An 18,444-nucleotide genomic window follows, 5' to 3' on the forward strand; every position below is an offset into this window, starting at 1 on the left:
TGGTACCTGTGACTGAAATACAAATTAAGTTCGGAAGCACGATGAAGGTGATGGTGGTTGGACTTCATTTATACTGGCCGACGGGGCATCGGCCAGGCGGGTGGGCACGCGGAGGGAGGGAGAAGGGCTGAGGTCCGACCTGTGTGTTGCTCTTGGGCCTCGTGGCTCTCAACTGCCGAGACAAATCCAGCTGGCCCCGACACAGCTGGCAGCGGAGTGCTCTGCAAGGGCTACGCACGGCTCTCTGGCAGCAGAAAACTTTACTTTCTTCAAATGGCCCCGCAGGAAAGGATGTTCGTAATCCGCTTCCCCACCTTTTTTATTTCTCATTTTCCGCCTGAAGGAAAGGCTCACTGTCTGAAGACCTCAACACGTATGAAGAAAAGAAGGTGACATTCTGCTTACTGTGAGAAAGATGTTTACTGACCACCTACCAAACGTTCACCGGGCCGGGTATCTGCGGAGTGCATTTACATAGCTCGTGATTTCTTCAACAGCCACGCAACCTCAAGATCGTGATTGCTAAACTCCGTATGAGGAAATGGAGTTTCAGGCACAGAAAATAATTCGCCCAGGTTCAAAGAGCCTGTAAGAGGCAGACCCAGGATTCAGACCTGGCTTCTGTCTGATTTGATTCTAAAGTCTCGCTGCCTTTTAAAAAATAATTGAGTAAGCAAGCAATATTTTTAAAATAGTAGATTGAGACCATCAAAGTGTATCTGGGCTTTTCATTTGGTTTTTAACTCCTGCCTCCCTTTTCAAAACATTAATTTTCAAATTAATAGGAACATTATTATAAGAATAAGATGTGACAGGGTGTTTATTGTTGCAGCTTCTTGGGTGGTTGTGGGATGCAGCCTTAGGATTAAACCTACGGGAAAACTATGGCAGAGTCCCAGCGTGACACATCTTAACGTGTTTTATGGTTTGAAGGGGGAATTACCAAGGTTTTGCAAAACTTTAAAACCTTGTGCAAGACCTTGATAGTAAAAAAAAAAACAAAAAAAACAAAAAAAACCCAGAAAAAAACCAACAACACATAACTGTTTTAAAGTGTGAAAGTACTGCCTACCATGCAGTGTTCACAAAATTGTCTCGTTCAGCTTCAGAAATCGGAAACAAGTAGCTTGATTTCTCCACCACAGTATCAGCAACCAGAAACGCAGTCACTTCGAAGCACTATCAAACTTTAACCAATTATTTCTCCTAAGAGCTCTAGGAATGTTATTCTATCCATTTGCTGATACCAAAAAATGAAGAAGATACAAAATTGAGGTTAAACTGAGGGTTTTTTTTTTTAACGTTTATTTATATTTGAGAGAGCGAGCGAGCGCAAGCAGAGGAGGTGCAGAGAGAGGGGGAGACACAGAATCCGTAGCAGGCTCCAGGCTCTGAGCTGTCAGCACAGAGCCCAATGAGGGGCTCGAACTCACGAACCACGAGATTGTGACCAGAGCCGAAGTAGGACGCCCAACCGACTGAGCCACCCAGGTGCCCCTGACGTTTTCTTGTTTTCTTCTTTCTTTCTTTCTTTCTTTTTTTTTTTTTTGGAGACTAAGCTGAGTTTTTGATGACTAGTGGATCTCAAAGGGAAAAGAAGGAAGACAAAAGAGGTGAAGGGCTACCGAGGCAGGCGCTGAGAGCAGAAACTCGTTGAATGCTTAATGATATCATTTTGATGGAGAAACCAGGAAATAAAGACTGATTTTCAGACTGGGTTGGTCTGAGGAACTGTGTTGTGTATGCTATATGTATATTTTTAAGTTCTTAAAACAAAGAACTACATGTGTAAAATTTTTTAAATATGAAACTGAAGCTTAATAGTAAATGTATAAAAATGAAAAATCCTATGATGATAATATGCAAATAGATAAGCTAGGAGTTTATGACTGACGGCAAGTTTCAGGTCCTACACCTACACAGACAAAGACATTATTTCTCTAAAATCTGCCTCTTTTGAATATCACATAAAAAGGGAGAATAAAAACAATGAACTCTGAGAGGATGCAGTCAAAAACAGATTACAAGAGATAATAATCTCCCCAGCCCTGAAGGAAAGCAGTGTATGAATACTTTAAGAGCATTGGCCCTGAGCCCCCAAGACACTGTTCATACTTGCCTAATACTGATTTTTTTTTGGCACCACAAAGTCCAATGTGTTTTTTTAAAATATTATTTTCTTAATTTTTTTCTGTAGGCAAAAATATCAAAGAAGAGAGGCAGAAAATGATCTCTGAAAAAAAGAAAACCCCAGGAAGAAAGCTGTCATGTTCCGTGTTTCAACTTCACAAAAGAATTCTGACTAGAGGCTTGAGCCTTTCAAATCTCTTGTCATTCAGGATATGAAATTCTAATCTAGCGGCCGTGGCCAGTTGAGGCTCCCACTTAATCAAATATGCTGACTAGCTGAAACAGGAGGTGGCTTCCTTTCCTTACTTCTGGTTTCCATCTTTAGTTGGCTTCTCACTTGCAAATTATGACAGTCACTTGCTGTGCAAGCAATGAAAATTCCAACGTAGGGGAGGAGAATCAGTGGGCACCTAATTGAGTTTTACTAGATGAAAAGTTACATCACCCTGCCTCACCTCAGTCTCCTCTGTCTTTAGGGAATTGCTGAATTTTATATAAAGCCTATTTATAAACCACTGCAAGTGATACTTGCATTCATCTTGCACTGTGACATCATTTCCTCATCAATAATTTAAGCAGAAGAAACGGATTAAAGGGACTCTGAAGCGACTTCTCATACATGAAAAAACAGAAACCAGCTAAACTCTCCAAAAGATTAATTCGGGCCTCTTACCTTGTTCTTTGATCTGACGAATTTGCTTCACAGTTTCTTTTAAGATTGCACATTTGTCAGGTTTGAAGTTGAAGTTGTCTATATCATTAAAATTTGCAAAAATCAGCTCTGCGAGTTCTTCAATGTATTTATTTTCCTGTTCACGATTACGCTTCTCAGTGCTCCTCTTGGGGCTACAAAGAAGAAACATGGTTTTTATTATGCATTTGAAAAAAAAAAGCTATTATAATAAAAGAAGCATGTTACACAAGTTCTAATAAAAAGATAACAAACAAAAGTCACTTACATAAAACATGGAAGTACTTTGGGGGAAAAAACCTGAATGTGTCCTACATGTTGCATGTTTTACTGAAATCAAACTCACCCCAGCACGTGATTATAGATTTACTTGTGTGATCATTTGTTCAATGTGCATAATGTCCCCCAGTGGACAGTAAGCCTCACCATGACAAGGATCAGGACGATCTGCTCATCACCAAGCTTAATACAACACTTGGCAGAAGTGGGCATCGAATTTACTGTTGAATACATAGAGGGATGTTTTAGACAAGCAAGGGAGATTATTTTATACAATTTTAAAAATTTACGTAAGATTAGTAAAAGAAGAAAGGGAACTTAACCCAGTTATAATAGGAATAAAGAAATGGCAGTGATTTTTGGTAAAGCATAAAAAGATACAAATAAACCTTCATCGTTTCACAGACTTCTTTTGGATGTTGGTAATCAAACCAGTCTTTTTAGATAATGCAAAAAACCACAGTGCAGCTAGAAACAAAAGCGAAACTGACCCAGGATATTTGTTAACTCTCCAGTCTGAATGACGTGCAAAATATAAACAGTCTAAGGTCAACTAAAGTTTTAAAAAGTTAATGGAAAGGAGGGAAAAATAAAAATTGGCAAGACCTTCTCATTTGAATTTAAGATAGCAAGTTCCCTCTGACACTAACATTAACAGCGTACAACCTTTTTTTTTTTTTTTTTAGTCGAGGGCCCACTAAATGACATTCAAACAGTACAATAAGGAAAGTAAGTTGTTTGACCAAGTAACTTTCTGTAGTTTTAATATACAATTATTTGTATATAATACCCAGTGATAAAATTTAGTAGTCTGTAATATACTTCCAGGCACCAGCACAGCACTAGGTAAAACATTAGCCCCTCCACTGAAACAGTCTCCATTTTATCAATCTGTCTTCTTGAGTGGATTCCTGGCATTAAAGACATTTGACAGACAGAAAGCTGAGGACGGCCAGGAGGTAGTAGGTAATCTAGAGGTAACATACTGGAGCTAAGGGTTGGGGGCTGGGATGTGGACAGTGACTATTTAATAGACTTGTTTTGCTTGGCAACTAACAGGGGAAAAGGCAACATGAAATATTGGCTTTCTGCTCTGTCTCCTTCTCTGCCTGTCTTAATGACTTTCTGGTCCTCTTTTGTTCTCCATCTGCTTTTTACCGGCCACTTAAGAGAAGTTGCTGTTTGTGTTTAACTTTTAAAATCGTTTATATGATTTAAGCCCTCGAAAGAATGAAGTCTCTCTTCTACCTTTGTTTCCCATTTGCCTAGTTCTCATCCCCCAAAATGGGTTAACAACTCTTAAGTGTTTCTTAATTATCCTAAAACAAATGGTTTTTTTGTTTTTTTTTTTAATTTTTTTTTTCAATGTTTTTTATTTATTTTTGGGACAGAGAGAGACAGAGCATGAACGGGGGAGGGGCAGAGAGAGAGGGAGACACAGAATCGGAAACAGGCTCCAGGCTCCGAGCCATCAGCCCAGAGCCTGACGCGGGGCTCGAACTCACGGACCGCGAGATCGTGACCTGGCTGAAGTCGGACGCTTAACCGATTGCGCCACCCAGGCGCCCCCTAAAACAAATGGTTTTATACCAGTGGTAGTACTCCGTAAGTGTGCTCTAAACCTTGTTTTTCTCTGTAACTATTCTTAAGAGATTCTTTTTATATCAATCCATTAAGTGTCTTTGTTCTTTTTTCACAGCTGTATTGTAGTCTAGGTTATGGATATATCACGGCTGTTTAAACGGTTGCCTATAGACATTTAGGTTTCTCCTAATCTTTTGCAATTATTAAACAATGCTGTTTAATTGCAAGTAACCTCAGTGTTTGTCATTTTGCACGTGTGAAAGTATACTGTTGGAAAATTCCCAGAAGCATGCATTTATAATTTTAGTAGATAATGCTAAATTACCCTGCATAGGGATTATAACAACGCACACTTCCATCCATAAGATGTGACATGGAACTTGCTTTAAATCATTTGTTTTACTCACTGAAGGGCCACAATCTTTGTCACTAACCCACAAAACAATTAATTAATAAAAATAAAACCCAGCGTATAATTAACAGCAAATTCTACTATGGGATCTCTTGTCTTTATGACATTCTGTGATCTAACAGACACGAAAATATGGAAGACTGAAAATTATATAATGAACCTGTTTTAATAGTGAAGCACACAGGGGACATCAGAAGTATGTAGCTTCCTTCTTGTAAAGAATCATAAAATCTGCAACTCATTAGCATAACCAAACGTAAGCTAAATAATACTTATTTAAAGGTTTAACTGTTAAAGAGAAAAAAACCAAACACAACATTTCGATTGGGTGTAAAATCAATGCTAAAATATCAAAAAAGCAGGCATGTGGCTTTCATGGCCAATACTGATTCTGTTTTTCAGCAAGAATCTAACCTGGGTCCAAGCTGGTCAGGACATTCCTTGCGCTTTCTTGTCTCTGCCCTGGATGGGTCAGAGGTATTTTCTCCCATCCCACTCATCTTGAACACATATCAGCAACTAAAACAAGAAAGGGGGAGGGGGGTAGAAAAAGAGAACAGAGCTGATGATAAAGTGCCTGATCAATTTACCAACCATGAAAGAACTTTGACTTCAATCAGAAATTTGACAACAGTCATTAACACATTGTTCTGATTAATATGCATGTGTAACTTCTAATGAAAGGGCTCAGTTTTTGTTTACCTTGCTTAAAAGTTAAGCATCTGTAAAGGTTAACGTTTAAAAAAACAAACAAGCCTACCTCACTGGGCCCATACTCTTTAAACAGACATCGTATTTCAGCGACACCATCAACTACAATCTGCTAGCCCTGGGTTTCTGCCGTCAGCCTTCAGTTTCAGGAGTGATCTTGCACCCACGGGGAAACTACAGGTGTTGTAAGGGGCTCCTCCCAGTCTCTGTTTTGGGTTGGCCAGTGTGAAGTCTGTGCTGCAATAGCTCACCCATGACAGACAGCCCTGGCAAGAGGCAGTGCCCCACCACTAAGCCGAATGTTTCCCATCTGACCAGCTAGATCTGACCCGCCTGTCCTGGCCTTGCACAAGGCCTCCGTGAGCAATGCTCCCCAAACAGAGGATGTTTGCACCTCCCCCTGGAGTCTCCCGAACCCTCCACCCCCATCCCCCACCCGGGCAGCAGCTGCCTCCCTGCTCCCTTCTCGCTCGCTCGCTCGTAGAGCCCTCTCTCCCCAGCAGCTTCCTAAGCACACCTCCCCTCGGCGGTTTCCTCTCACACATCCTGCCGCTCCTATGTTCCCTCCCTCGGCTAATTCTAGCTGCTATCACCAGAGGTCTCAAAATGCATTTAAAAAAGGAAAAGAAAAAACCCCAGGGAATATTATTGACCCTAACGAAGGAGGACAATAACTGGCTCCTGCTTACTGGATTCCTTCCAATAAGAAAAGAACCGGATATACAGTAAGAGAATCAGAGTATTCGTGTTGGTCATCATTAGCAAAATCAAAAATAATATTTAAATATGTGAAGTATGGAATGATAGAGGTTTAAGCTCTAAACAAGGGGACTAATAACAGATATTGGGGAAACAGTAGAGTTGCTTGAGCACAAGGTGCTTAATAACTGCTTAGAAAAAAAAAAAATGGGGCCTGAAAAGATTAAGTCAGTACTTAAGTCATTCTTAGAGTTCCAATTCTATACTAGTTCCCCCTTCCTTCGGTCTCCCAGGCTTCTAAAGTCACCTTCACCCTCCTTAGCTTTCTAGAGTGGCTTTTCTTCCTTTGTAGATTGGAAAAATCAGACGGAAGGGCAAGACAGCAGAAGGTAAAGGAGTTAAGAAAAATGCCAGAGAGTAACAGGTTCATGGAGAGCAAGGACACTGAGGAGGGTGGGCTAAGAAAACACCACCCAAGACTGATCGTTGTCACATACCCATCAAACTGCCAGCCTTCCCTCCGTGTACTCTGAGATGCTCAGTCTCCCTCCAGTCATTTCTTCAGGTCACAACTCTGATCCACAAGGGCAGAGGAATGAAATTTTTTCAGAGTCACGTGTAAGCAGGACGAAGAAACACTGTATCAGTGGAGGGGGGTCCCACCAATTGTACATTATATTCAAGACGTCGCACAGGAGGGGACAATTCTGAAAGCTAATGCCTGAGCTTCCTGCTAGTTGGAGCCATGTAGCCAAGTCCCAAGGTCCTGTACTGTGGCCACAATTTGGGGCTGATAACAAATTTAATCTGTATTTAGTTACTCATTTAGAATTTACAAGGCACCAAGCAATTCCCAGCCATGATTTAATCATCCAAACAGACTATGAGAGTCAATCGAGCAGAGAAGCTAATGGCCAGCATCCACGTCCAAGGTCCACCATTTGGTTAGCTGTGGGACCTTAAGAAGTTACCTCTCATGCCTTAATGACCTTGTCTGTAAAATGGGGATAATTATGAGCATCTCCAGCCCAGGACAGTTGAGCAGATCAGCCAATGGTGGAACTGGGATTATTTGTACGCAGGCTCACATACTCCTACTCCTAACTAAGATGTTATGGCAAGGGTCTCCTCATCAAATATGTCATTCTTCTAGTAATCACACAGGCACAGTCAGGAGAGAGAAGCAGCCAGATATGGACTGCATGCGGTTCTGTGCTGGGCTCTTTCCCCTCGTCTCAATGTCCCTCATTTATTCAAAGACTGCCTGCCCACCTGCCAGAATGAGTCAGGCTCAGTGCTCAGGAAGCACAAGGAGGCATGTTGCTCTCCAGACAACAAAGTTAAGAGGGATGATACACCTGTATGTAGGAAAAACCTCCAATAAGTAAAATGGGTAAAGGTATTATATGACTGGTACTGGCTCCTGCGGGCTGTAAGATCCAATAAAGAAGAACACGTTGCTGGCTCCGTTAGGGAGGCACAGGGGTGGCCTTGACAAAGACCTGTGAGCTCTAACAGTGGGGAGGGGGAGGGGAGCCAGGGCATTGCAGGAGGTATAAAAGGACAGCGGGGAAAGCAAAAACCTCAACACCAAAACCCTTCTCAGATGATACCTATGAACATTCCTTTTTAGCATTTCTCTTGGAACCACAATTCTCATGGTTTCACTCATGAGCACGTAAGGAAAAACATTACCCATCCAATCTAAGTAAGCTTTCAATAAATGAACTCGAGGATTTTCACCCTGGAAGCAGTGTCCTACAAATCATAAACATTCAAGTGAATTTATTAAAAACTGCATTTATTTATTTTGAGAGAGAGAGAGAGAGAGAGAGAGAGAGAGTGAGTAGGGGTGCAGAGAGCGAGGGAGAGAGAGGATCCCAAGCAGGCTCTGCACTGTCAGCACAGAGCCTGATGCGGAGCTCAATCTAAGGCACTGTGAGACCATGACCTGAGTCAAGAGTCAGATGCTTAACTGACCGAGCCACCCAGGTGCCCCTCCAGTAAATTTTATCATCAAAATATAACACTCAATATATAACAAAATGCCCTACATAGCAGCTATACGTGTTAAGTTTCTTGGTGAAAATTGCCACCCCCCCCAACCCCAGGGTCTTGCCATATATATATTAAAAACAGCAGAAAAATCAGAAAGCTTTTCAAAAGACACTTGATATAAATGACTATCTTACTTACAGACTATACTCTGTTTGGATTTCGCATTAACTTCAGCCATCATCGATTTAAAATTTCCCCAAATACATAAACTAATAATTGCAACATGGCAGGAAGGGGCAGAATTGATACACTTCAACTAAGGGGCTAGAAGGAGTAAAGCAAGGAGCTAACAATTTCTGGTCTCAGTATAGAAAACCATTTGAGAAGACGGTTTATATTTTACTTGTGTCTACCCAAGACTGGCTCACAAACCACTCTATTTGTAGCTCTGAAACATCATTAATTTCCTCCTGAAGTTAAGTTATTTACAGGCCAAGTCTTCCCTTTTATTACTATGTGATGGTACCTTAAACACATTTCCTCAAATTTTAACTTTGTGAACATACTTGCTTCTTATTTTTCTGTGTCTACCCCATATGTCCTCTATTCTGAGCAATTTTCCGGGGCTCTGTATGCCCAGTACACACGGCCAACCATCCTGTAAACCACCAAAGGAAAAAGAAGGGGGGAGGTCTATATAATTAGGGACAGGAGGATGCATTCTGCCGGCCATGGCCATCAGGTTGGGGATGCTCCCTCTGAACCACTGCTCATCAACCAGGGGAAAATAAAAGACAAGACCCTCAGAAGAAAAGGGGAAAAAAAACGGGGGGCAGGGGGAAAGCAAATTTAGGGTTGAAGCTGGGAAAGGAGGAGGAGGGTGAAGGTGCTGGCGGGCAGCAGCCTGCTCCCGGGCTCCTCTTTCTTGCCTACCACAGGGCCAGAAGTAGATGAAATCCTGGAGCAGACGTGTGGATTTATGTCCTGGTCTTGAGTGGATGAACCAAATAAATAACGGTGAGCCTCATTAACGAGGCGCTCGAAGAGAAGTGTGCTGCTCTAATCTGGATGACTCTGACTGATATTCTTAATGCCCTAGGTGAGGCTTCGCGGGCGGCAAGTGTTAGGATTTCACACCAGAACGTGTGCTGGGGCTAGGGGAGTTAATTTTTCCCCCACTCAAGTGACACGGATAAAAACCAGAGATGGACAGAATGATAGATTCGATAAACAGATTTACGACTACCAGTGTGCACTTAGGTACAGAAAAATCATCTACAATAAACTATATGGATAGCTGACTTTTAATGCATTTTCGCAGATCAAAGTTAAAAGTCAATTCCCAATAAAAGGGTCTGAAGACTTTTTTGTCTGAAGGGACAAAAAAAAAAAAAAAAAAAGCGAAGGGCAGCAGTGAAGGTTTAGGAATCTTATTTTGTAAGCAGGCCTAAATTAATAGCTTCTTAAACTTTTTGCACATTTTCAACATTCACATGAAATCAAAATTCTTGAGTGTTTCACTCTTGGTTCTGAAACTATTCAATGTAAATCACAAAAACTGAAAAAGACACAAGTAAACTCTTGGGTCGTATCTGATGGTAATTACAGTCATCGAGAACAAGCCAGTTTCTACCAGATGCGGGGGGCTGTGAAAGGACAAGTCTGGAAAAGGAGTTTCAATTTGTCCCTTCTCGTTATCTACAACAAACAATAGTCCTGCTCTCACTGCGAATGTGTCCTCCCCTCCGTCCTCTGATACCAACTTGTATCAACCAGACGGTAGAGTTACAGCCACCAGAATTAAGGCATGCTTTTTTTCCCAAAGTGACGGTATTCTGGGAGAGGTGAACAATGCCAGCGATAGCCCTAGCATCATGACAGAAAGCAAAATGCAATGCTGAGCCTCAACACAATTAAAAACTGTACTTTCCTTTCATGAAATTCATCAGTGTAACTTAGAGGGTAACAAAGCTGTTGCTCACAATACAGTCTCATACCATTAAAGCTAATTAATCATCCAGACTTCATGCAAACGATAATGTGCATTTTATCTTTTATCAGTACTGGCCATCTTCCAAACAAGGCCTGTAAAACTGTCAGATTTATTATACGTGGAACAAATTCAGTTAAAGAATAAATAAGGATAATACTGTTGCTGAAATCCAAACACAGTGAGTGATCAACATCAGATCTCTCTGTTGCTAGTTCCAAGCAATATTTTTTAAAAGTTAGACCCTCTCTGAAATTCCTCACTTTGAGATGAAATTTATAATGAAATGACATACAAAGAGCTGTTGAAACAACTTCTCTTATCAACACTCACAAGAGGAGGAGATACCTGATAAATCATCTAGTTCTTGATATGAGACTAGAGAGGCTTTTTACAGCCTCCAAGGCCTTCCAGGTTCTTTCTGAATTCTCTTTACGGGAGATACAGGACATTGCTGGGTAACCTGTAGTCTGATTCCTCATGCACTTTGTAAGACTAAGAAATACTCAAGCAATACTGAAACTGTACATAAATCTTCAATGAAACACCTTTCTATTTCTATTCTATTAAATCACGAAAGGATAATCTTCTCAGCCCTCCATCGGTCAGACGCCCATCTCAGCAGTTAAAGATGTATTCATTACTCCTTTATCACAAGTGAAAACATTTGCTCATTCTAAACTCGCAACAATTTTTCCCTTATAAAGTATACGGTGTTCTTGGGCGGGGGGATCTCTTTACTTTCAGAAAGAACAATTTCTGGGCCAGTCTCTGATAAGTCTAAGGGAAAACAGTATCTAATGCTTAAAGATGCAAAATGTGCTTTTGGAGTATACAGATCACTGAGAAAGGCAGAAAGCAGAGAATGGCCAGACCTTGGACGTCAGTAAGCCGGTACAGAGACAAAGACCTCTAACTGACGGAGGAGGGGAAATACCTCTTTCCAAAGTGTCAAGTGGACAAAATTACCCAAAGCAAACATTATTTTGGCAAGACCCCAACTCTTGGCTAGAATTAAATATTCTCTGCAGTAAATACAGAGATTATGCAAGGACACACTGCTGTGTATAAGTAAGCAAACAAAGTAAGTAAGCAAACAAAGAACAAATAAGCAAAGAAGAAGTAAAAAACAAAGCAATAAGCAAACACGCACCTGCAAATATAAGTACGAGCATGCAGATTTACGAAGTGCAAGGATGAGAGCACAAGGAAAAAATCAAACTTTTACTTTCCACTGGCAAAAGAATGAGTGCACTTAACACAGTGACAGAGGATGCTGTACAGTATTTCCGAAATAAATTGTAGCTAGTCAAATGGTACATTCTTTTCCCCAGAGTGTTGTTATTACCCTTTTGTACTAGATCGTAAGGATACTTTCACCTTCATCTTTACAAAACATTACATTGCTTCTTGCTTTTCATACAATATTAATTTACCTCACACATTACAGTGCGTATCTACAGATTCAAACTTGTAAAACTGCACGTTAATTCATACAGTGACAACAGATTGTAAAGTTTCAGGAAACTCACTTCATACCAATACAGAAGAAAAGGCATCTTCTTTGGAAGCCAATTCTCATTTTAACTTCACTAGTTTTGAGCAACTTACTGCACACCTGACTTCTTACTCAGCTGCAACCAGGCAAACACAAACTACTATTATCAGGATCTGATTTTTCAGTGATGAAGCACGAACCGTTTACAGTTGAAGACAGTTAAAGAGGAAAACACAGCCTACAACTCGGTACGACTATGCTCCGAGTCAAATGGCTTCGGCACCTACCTCCTCTTACGCTGTTTCTCACTCCACAGAAAAGCAATACAGTGTATAAACAAATGTTTAAGCTGCGGACCTCCTTCCTTTTCAATATGCTCTTGGATTTACTTTTGTATAATGGCCTTAAAGTGGTATATTAGACAGTAACTAGAAGACATATTCCATTTTCTGACTGAAAGCCAATAATACTCATGAATTTTTTAGCTGAAAGACACTTCAAGATGCCACTGGGAAGACTGGAATAAACACATTAGCCTGCAAATGGGCAGCAGCGGCTCTTGAACACGTGCTGCAATGATCAAATAAATGGCCAAGCACGCGTTCACGGGTTCCACAAAGATTCTGCCGTTAACATTTCCATCATCTGCGTACGTCTTAAAGAAGGAAAAGATCCTCTCGTCAAGTCTCATCTCAGCAAAAGCCAGTGCAGGGTGTGTGAGTAGCAGAGACCTGCGCTGAACTATCACTACCGACAGGGGGGAAAATGTCTAGCCTGACATCAGTGGCAGAAGACGGTTTCTACTTTCTGAATGCTCATAGGCTAAGTTCCTTAATATAGCCAGGCCCTGGGCCGCTTCTCTCCCCAGCGCCGTCAGCCGTCAGCCGTCGCTAAGCCGGCCAGGAATAGCAAGGCTAGGTTTCAATAAGGCCTTGGCAGGGAAGGCAGGGAGAAGGGGCCGCACTGCCTGCGAAACACAAGCACGGCCCTCCCCTTCCAGCAGGGTATACTCGGCCCCTGGTCGGTATTCCAAAAACCAGGGTTCACTGAAGGCTCAGGATTCTGGAAAGACGTCATCAAACCAAGAACTACAATGGGGTGCTCGTGTTGGAGTTTCAGAACTTGTCCAGATTAAAATTCATTTATCTTTCTTTATTCCGAAACCCATTTTAAACCTCTTTATGAGATTTAAAAAACCCAAAACTTCCTTAATTTAGGAGAAAAACTTACTGAAATGCCAAAGGCAAGATCATCTGTTTCTGTACGAAGGGCATTTTTATGATTCCAGGTAACAAAACATTTTTAACTAAATAAATGAAAGTCCTCTCTCATAGTACTGTATGTTGGGGTGTGTGTGTGTGTTTACTAACATTCATGAAGCACTTATTATGAGTTAAGTACCTTGCACACACTTTCTGGCTTAAAAATCCCCATTTTTATGTTTATATACATGTGTATACACACACACTCTCTCTTTCCCTTACAGATTATCTAACCTCTCTGACTGTTTCCATGGGTAATTTGCCCAAGTCACACAGATAATAAATGACAGGTCAGGAGTCAAACGCAGGTATAATTGTAGTAACTATTATTTACTGAGTACTTACTAGCTTGGCAGATACCCTCTATGTACTTTACACATACGAACCGCTTCGGGGCCTGTAACAACCTATGGTTAGCCCCATTTTACAGATGAGGAAACAGAGATATAGAATAAAGCAACTTGACCATGGCCACAGTTAGGAAGTTTTAGAGCTAATAAGTAAATCCAAACACTTCCTCATTTCTTAACCACTGCAATGTGAGCACTGAGGTTCCTGTATTTCAATACTTTCACTGAAGAGAGAAACACAAATTATTACATACTATAGAAAGCAGTATATTTTAATTTAATCTGATTATCAGTGAATATATACTTTGGAAGTACTTTTCTTTTTGCGAAAAGCCTACTGGTATTATTGCAAAATGCAAAACATCTTTCTACAAAAAAAGTACCTACTTTAGAATCATTCATCTATCCATTCAAAACCTAATTAATGCACCGAGCACCGTTGCAGACATTGGAAATAGAGCCATGAACAAAATGAAGGCCCTGTCCTCCTGAAGCTCACATTCTAGTGCAGAAAGGAAATCATGCTTCAGCTCATAAGCAATTATTCCCTGAAGAGAAATGAAGTCGTATCGTTACTGTTGAATTTCTTACGAAATTATTGAAATAACAAAACCAGCTAGAGATTTTCCCTGGCACACTAAGAATATAGAGTTTCATTCCAAACAGTACAATCCTTCTTTTCCTACAGAATTGGAAGTAGTAATTGGTTAATTTTATTTTATTTATTTATTTAAAAAAAATTTTTTTTTCAACGTTTTTTATTTATTTTTGGGACAGAGAGAGACAGAGCATGAACGGGGGAGGGGCAGAGAGAGGGAGACACAGAATCGGAAACAGGCTCCAGGCTCCGAGCCATCAGCCCAGAGCCCGACGCGGGGCTCGAACTCACAGACCGCGAGATCGTGACCTGGCTGAGGTCGGACGCTTAACCAACTGTGCCACCCAGGCGCCCCAGTAATTGGTTAATTTTAAAAGTCAGGTATCAAGAACCATTATAGAAAATAACACCTACTACCTTTCTTTTCTTGAGAGAGCGAGAGAGAGAACACGAGCAGGGGAGATGGGCAGAGGGAGAATCTTAAGCAGGCTCCATGTTCAGGGAGGAGCCCGACATGGGGCTCGATCCCATGACCTGCGATCACGACCTGAGCCCAAATCAATGCTCAGTTGCCTAAGCCACCCAGGCATCTCAACGCCTACTCCCTTTAATCATTTTGTTTTAACTTTAAACATAAACATATACATTTGAGTATCAGTCTCCTTTGGAGTTTTGTACTGATATCATTAAGCATCGTCTACTATTTCCAATTTTCGTTTATCTAAAATAGAGCTAGAAATTGTAGATAACCCGATTTCTTATAAGATCTTATGAGGTATATTTTTATTATTTTTTCCTATTATAGATATATGCTGCATACACTTACTTGACAGCAATTTTTGTCCATTTGAGGTTTTTAAAGCATTTGTCTTGGTTTCTATAGAAACATATATGTCTTTTCAAATTCCCATCACAATCATCTACGTCATATTTAAGTAAATTATACAATTACAAGAACAAGTGGCAGAAACCAGTATAGGTGAGAAGCTGGCTCTTGGCAGACATGTAACGTCAGTGCGGGGTAGAAACGTGTGGAGTAGGCTGCAGTTGCCCACCAGCCTGGAGCGCTCAGGGTACAGCAGCATCAGTCCTGTGACTTACAGAGAGGAGTAATCATGGCATTATTCTAGCCTATCAGTCCCAATGGAGGGTGATTAAGCAAATCGGTATTTACGCAAAGGTAACCTGGAGGCGAGGTCATTCAATCATCCAACAAATATCATTGAACTGTGCCATGCTTGGTTCTAGATATTGGGGGATACAGCAGTGAACAAAACAGACCAAGCCTTTTGTCCAGGACTCTTACATTCTAATAAGAAAGTGGAGAGGGAAGAAATAGTAAAACGAACATTTATTACATCAGATAGTGATTAGCACTTTACAGAACAACGTAGCTTTTTAAATGGGTGGTCAGGAAAGTTCTCTCTTGACACAGTGACATCTGAGCAGAGGCCTTTCTAACAGAACTCTAAGATTCATAATAGAATTTATTATGCAATCATGAGAAGCTATACAATGTAGTGGCTCAGAGCACATCTTCTGTTGTCCACTCTGGTTTGGAATCCTGGGAATATCCCATATTAGTTATGTTAATTATGTTAATTAACCTCTTTGAACTGAACTTTCTTCATTTCTTCAAGAAATAATAACATGTAACTTTTTAAGTTTGTTCAGAGCATGAAATGTAAAGGGAGTACAATGGTGATTGGCACCTGGTAAGGATTTATCTAATAAATGTAGCTATTATAGGTTGAATTTGATAGCATATAAATGTTTACAAAATAATCTAAGCTGATGGTGAAAACAGATGGAGAAGATTAATTTACAGGAAAACTCGGAAGAAACTTCACCATAATATTAGCAGTTAAATTGTTCTGATGGACACTATGGATGTAATTTTTCTATTTTCCAAATTTCCTTTCATTAACACATCAGACTTTTATGAGTTTACAAAAAGAATGGAAGGAGGGAAGAGGAAAAAAAGGGAGAGGGATGAGAGGAAGGAAGGGGGAGGGAAGTGAAGGGGGAAGGGGGGGGGAAGGGAGGGGAGGGGAGGAGGGTTGTGCTGCTAGGAAAAAAAACAAAACAACAAGCAAACCATAAAGAGATTCGTTAAATAACCAGCTCTCTGGAATGCAAATTATAAATGTACATGGTTTTTACATCCATATTTTTAGGAAGAATATTGCATAAAATCAGATAAGGTTACCTTATAATAAGTAAGAAACACAAAGACTGCCCCAAATAATTAGAAATAGATTTCATTTAAATGGAATTTGAAGTATAAATTATTTCCTTTGGTAAATCAAAAACATATCCTACAATAGTTTCCAAACTACTAAAACTATCTTACAACTAACTTCTTCTCCAAATTTACCCAAAGGTCTTCTATATAAGAAAGATGGAAGTTCTTGGTCATTCTGGACTCATCATTTATTCTCCTTTACTTCAGGAACTTTCTCATGTTTTCTCTCCTACTGACATGACTCTCTTAAAGCAAGAAAAATACACAAATGACAAGAGTCTTCCAGCAAAGGTTACTAAAATTACTCTTTTTCCTCAGGAAAATCATAGCCCTCAAGCTCAGCTGAAAAGCCAGCCTCTTTATGAAGGTTTCCTAGACTCCGGGACGAAGAATTAAAGATTCCCTTCTCCTGGGGCGCCTGGGTGGCTCAGTGGGTTAAGCGTCTGACTTCGGCTCAGGTCATGATCTCACAGTTCTTGAGTTCAAGCCCCGCATCGGGCTCTGTGCTGACAGCTCAGAGCCTGGAGCCCGCTTCGGATTCTGTGTCTCCCTCTCTCTCTGCCCCACCCCTACTCATGCTCATGAGTCTCTGTCTCAAAAATAAACATTTAAAAAAAAGAAAAGAACAAAAGACTCCCTGCTCCTTGTTCCCAAGCGCAGGGATGCAGAAAATTAAGACAACACTTCTTTCTCCTGCACCATTAGAGGGTCCGTGGCACTCTCCCAGCGTTCACCCTGCTGCCTCCCACTGCAGTTTCTGGGTTCCACAGGGGACACTCAGGATACCCCTTCTTTCCTGCTTTTTCTCATTCTCACTCATTTTAAGTCCAGACTTTCTTCGGAGTTCTTTATCTGCAATCGAACAGGAAAACAAAGTAGGCGCAGAATTTTTAAGCACGCCCCAGGGATAAAGAATAGGAACCGAATCAAACGCTTGTGGTTGGAGAAGAAACTGGCACGTGGTAACAAGCCCTTTTGGCAGTTTAAATTATGCTTCCTCACTACGGTAAAACCCGGCTCAGAAGTCTTTTTTCTGAAATACTCTTTTTTTTTTTTTTTTATGTGTGTTTTTTCTCTGTTCTCTACCGCTCTTCTACGGAAGTGGAAAATGAGCAAGAAGGAAAAACCTGGTTTGGTGGGAGGACCTCTGAATCATTTTTCACCATACAAATTCCTATAAACTTTCTTTTGGTCTCATCGTTACAATAACGCCGAATGCTATTTGCTGCGAGGCGATGGCTGCCATTAAAAATAGCGAAGCGCAGCTCTGGACCAACACCCTCCTCCCCCCATAATCCAATCTGGTCTTCCAAAAATAAACCAAATTAAGCGCTTTTCCTTGCAAATAACACACACCTACAGAATGATTTACCGAGAATTACTAGAATTTAGAAAAGTTGGTTTATGACAATTCAACACTCTAAAGACATTTTTCAAAATAAAGTTGGCGCCTAACACTACGAGCCACAACACTCTGACCATTTTTTTCTCTCTCAAATGTTGGATTTTGGTAACCATCAATACTAACCACACTGTAGTTTATGAGAGTTTATATTTCAGTTTAGGTTTCAAACTTGGGACACACAAACAGCTTTGAAAAGAACAATCACGTTATTGTTGTGACTGTAGAGCTCCAACAGAGCTCCACTCTCTGACCTCGGGATCAGAGGCCAGGGAGCCCTCGGCTTTTGAGGACTTGGTGAAGAGGGCAGAGGTGTCCCGGAGAGCCGCAAATGGAGGGTCTTCTCCCCTTACTAGCTTCAGATGGACGGGCGTTGTACCGTGTAGAACTAAAAATATAATTGGACTCAGGAACGGTAGCTTCTAACTCCCCATCGGATAGTTGACACGAATTTAAACCCAAATCAGCTTAAAGGGTGTTACGAATAATAATAATTTAACGGATGAAACAAGGGTGGCCCAGAATAGGCACTGAAAAGATTAAAACAGACTCCTATTGCAGAGCGTTGTTCTCCACCTTTTTCTTTCATGAGTCC

General features: G+C 40.8%; 1 protein-coding gene across 12 annotated transcripts in view; it reads right to left on the bottom strand.

Moving 5' to 3' along the window:
• Positions 1 to 18,444, bottom strand: part of NCOA2 (nuclear receptor coactivator 2) — a 291,623-nt gene that overhangs the window by 102,951 nt on the left and 170,228 nt on the right. For 7 of the 12 annotated variants that reach the window (XM_058699787.1, XM_058699792.1, XM_058699791.1 and 4 more), the window contains exons 3-4: positions 5,511 to 5,615; positions 2,804 to 2,976 (exon numbers count right to left, since the gene is read on the bottom strand). In XM_058699787.1, the coding sequence (XP_058555770.1) occupies positions 2,804 to 2,976; positions 5,511 to 5,596 (259 nt within the window). In that variant the 5' untranslated portion in view covers positions 5,597 to 5,615. Of the gene's footprint in view, positions 1 to 2,803; positions 2,977 to 5,510; positions 5,616 to 7,003; positions 7,081 to 9,437; positions 9,807 to 18,444 lie in introns of those variants that run through there. The other 5 variants (XM_058699784.1, XM_058699786.1, XM_058699793.1 and 2 more) reach the window with 3 other exon arrangements.

Source organism: Neofelis nebulosa, chromosome 14, assembly GCF_028018385.1.
Source record: "Neofelis nebulosa isolate mNeoNeb1 chromosome 14, mNeoNeb1.pri, whole genome shotgun sequence".
Classification (NCBI taxonomy): domain Eukaryota; kingdom Metazoa; phylum Chordata; class Mammalia; order Carnivora; family Felidae; genus Neofelis; species Neofelis nebulosa.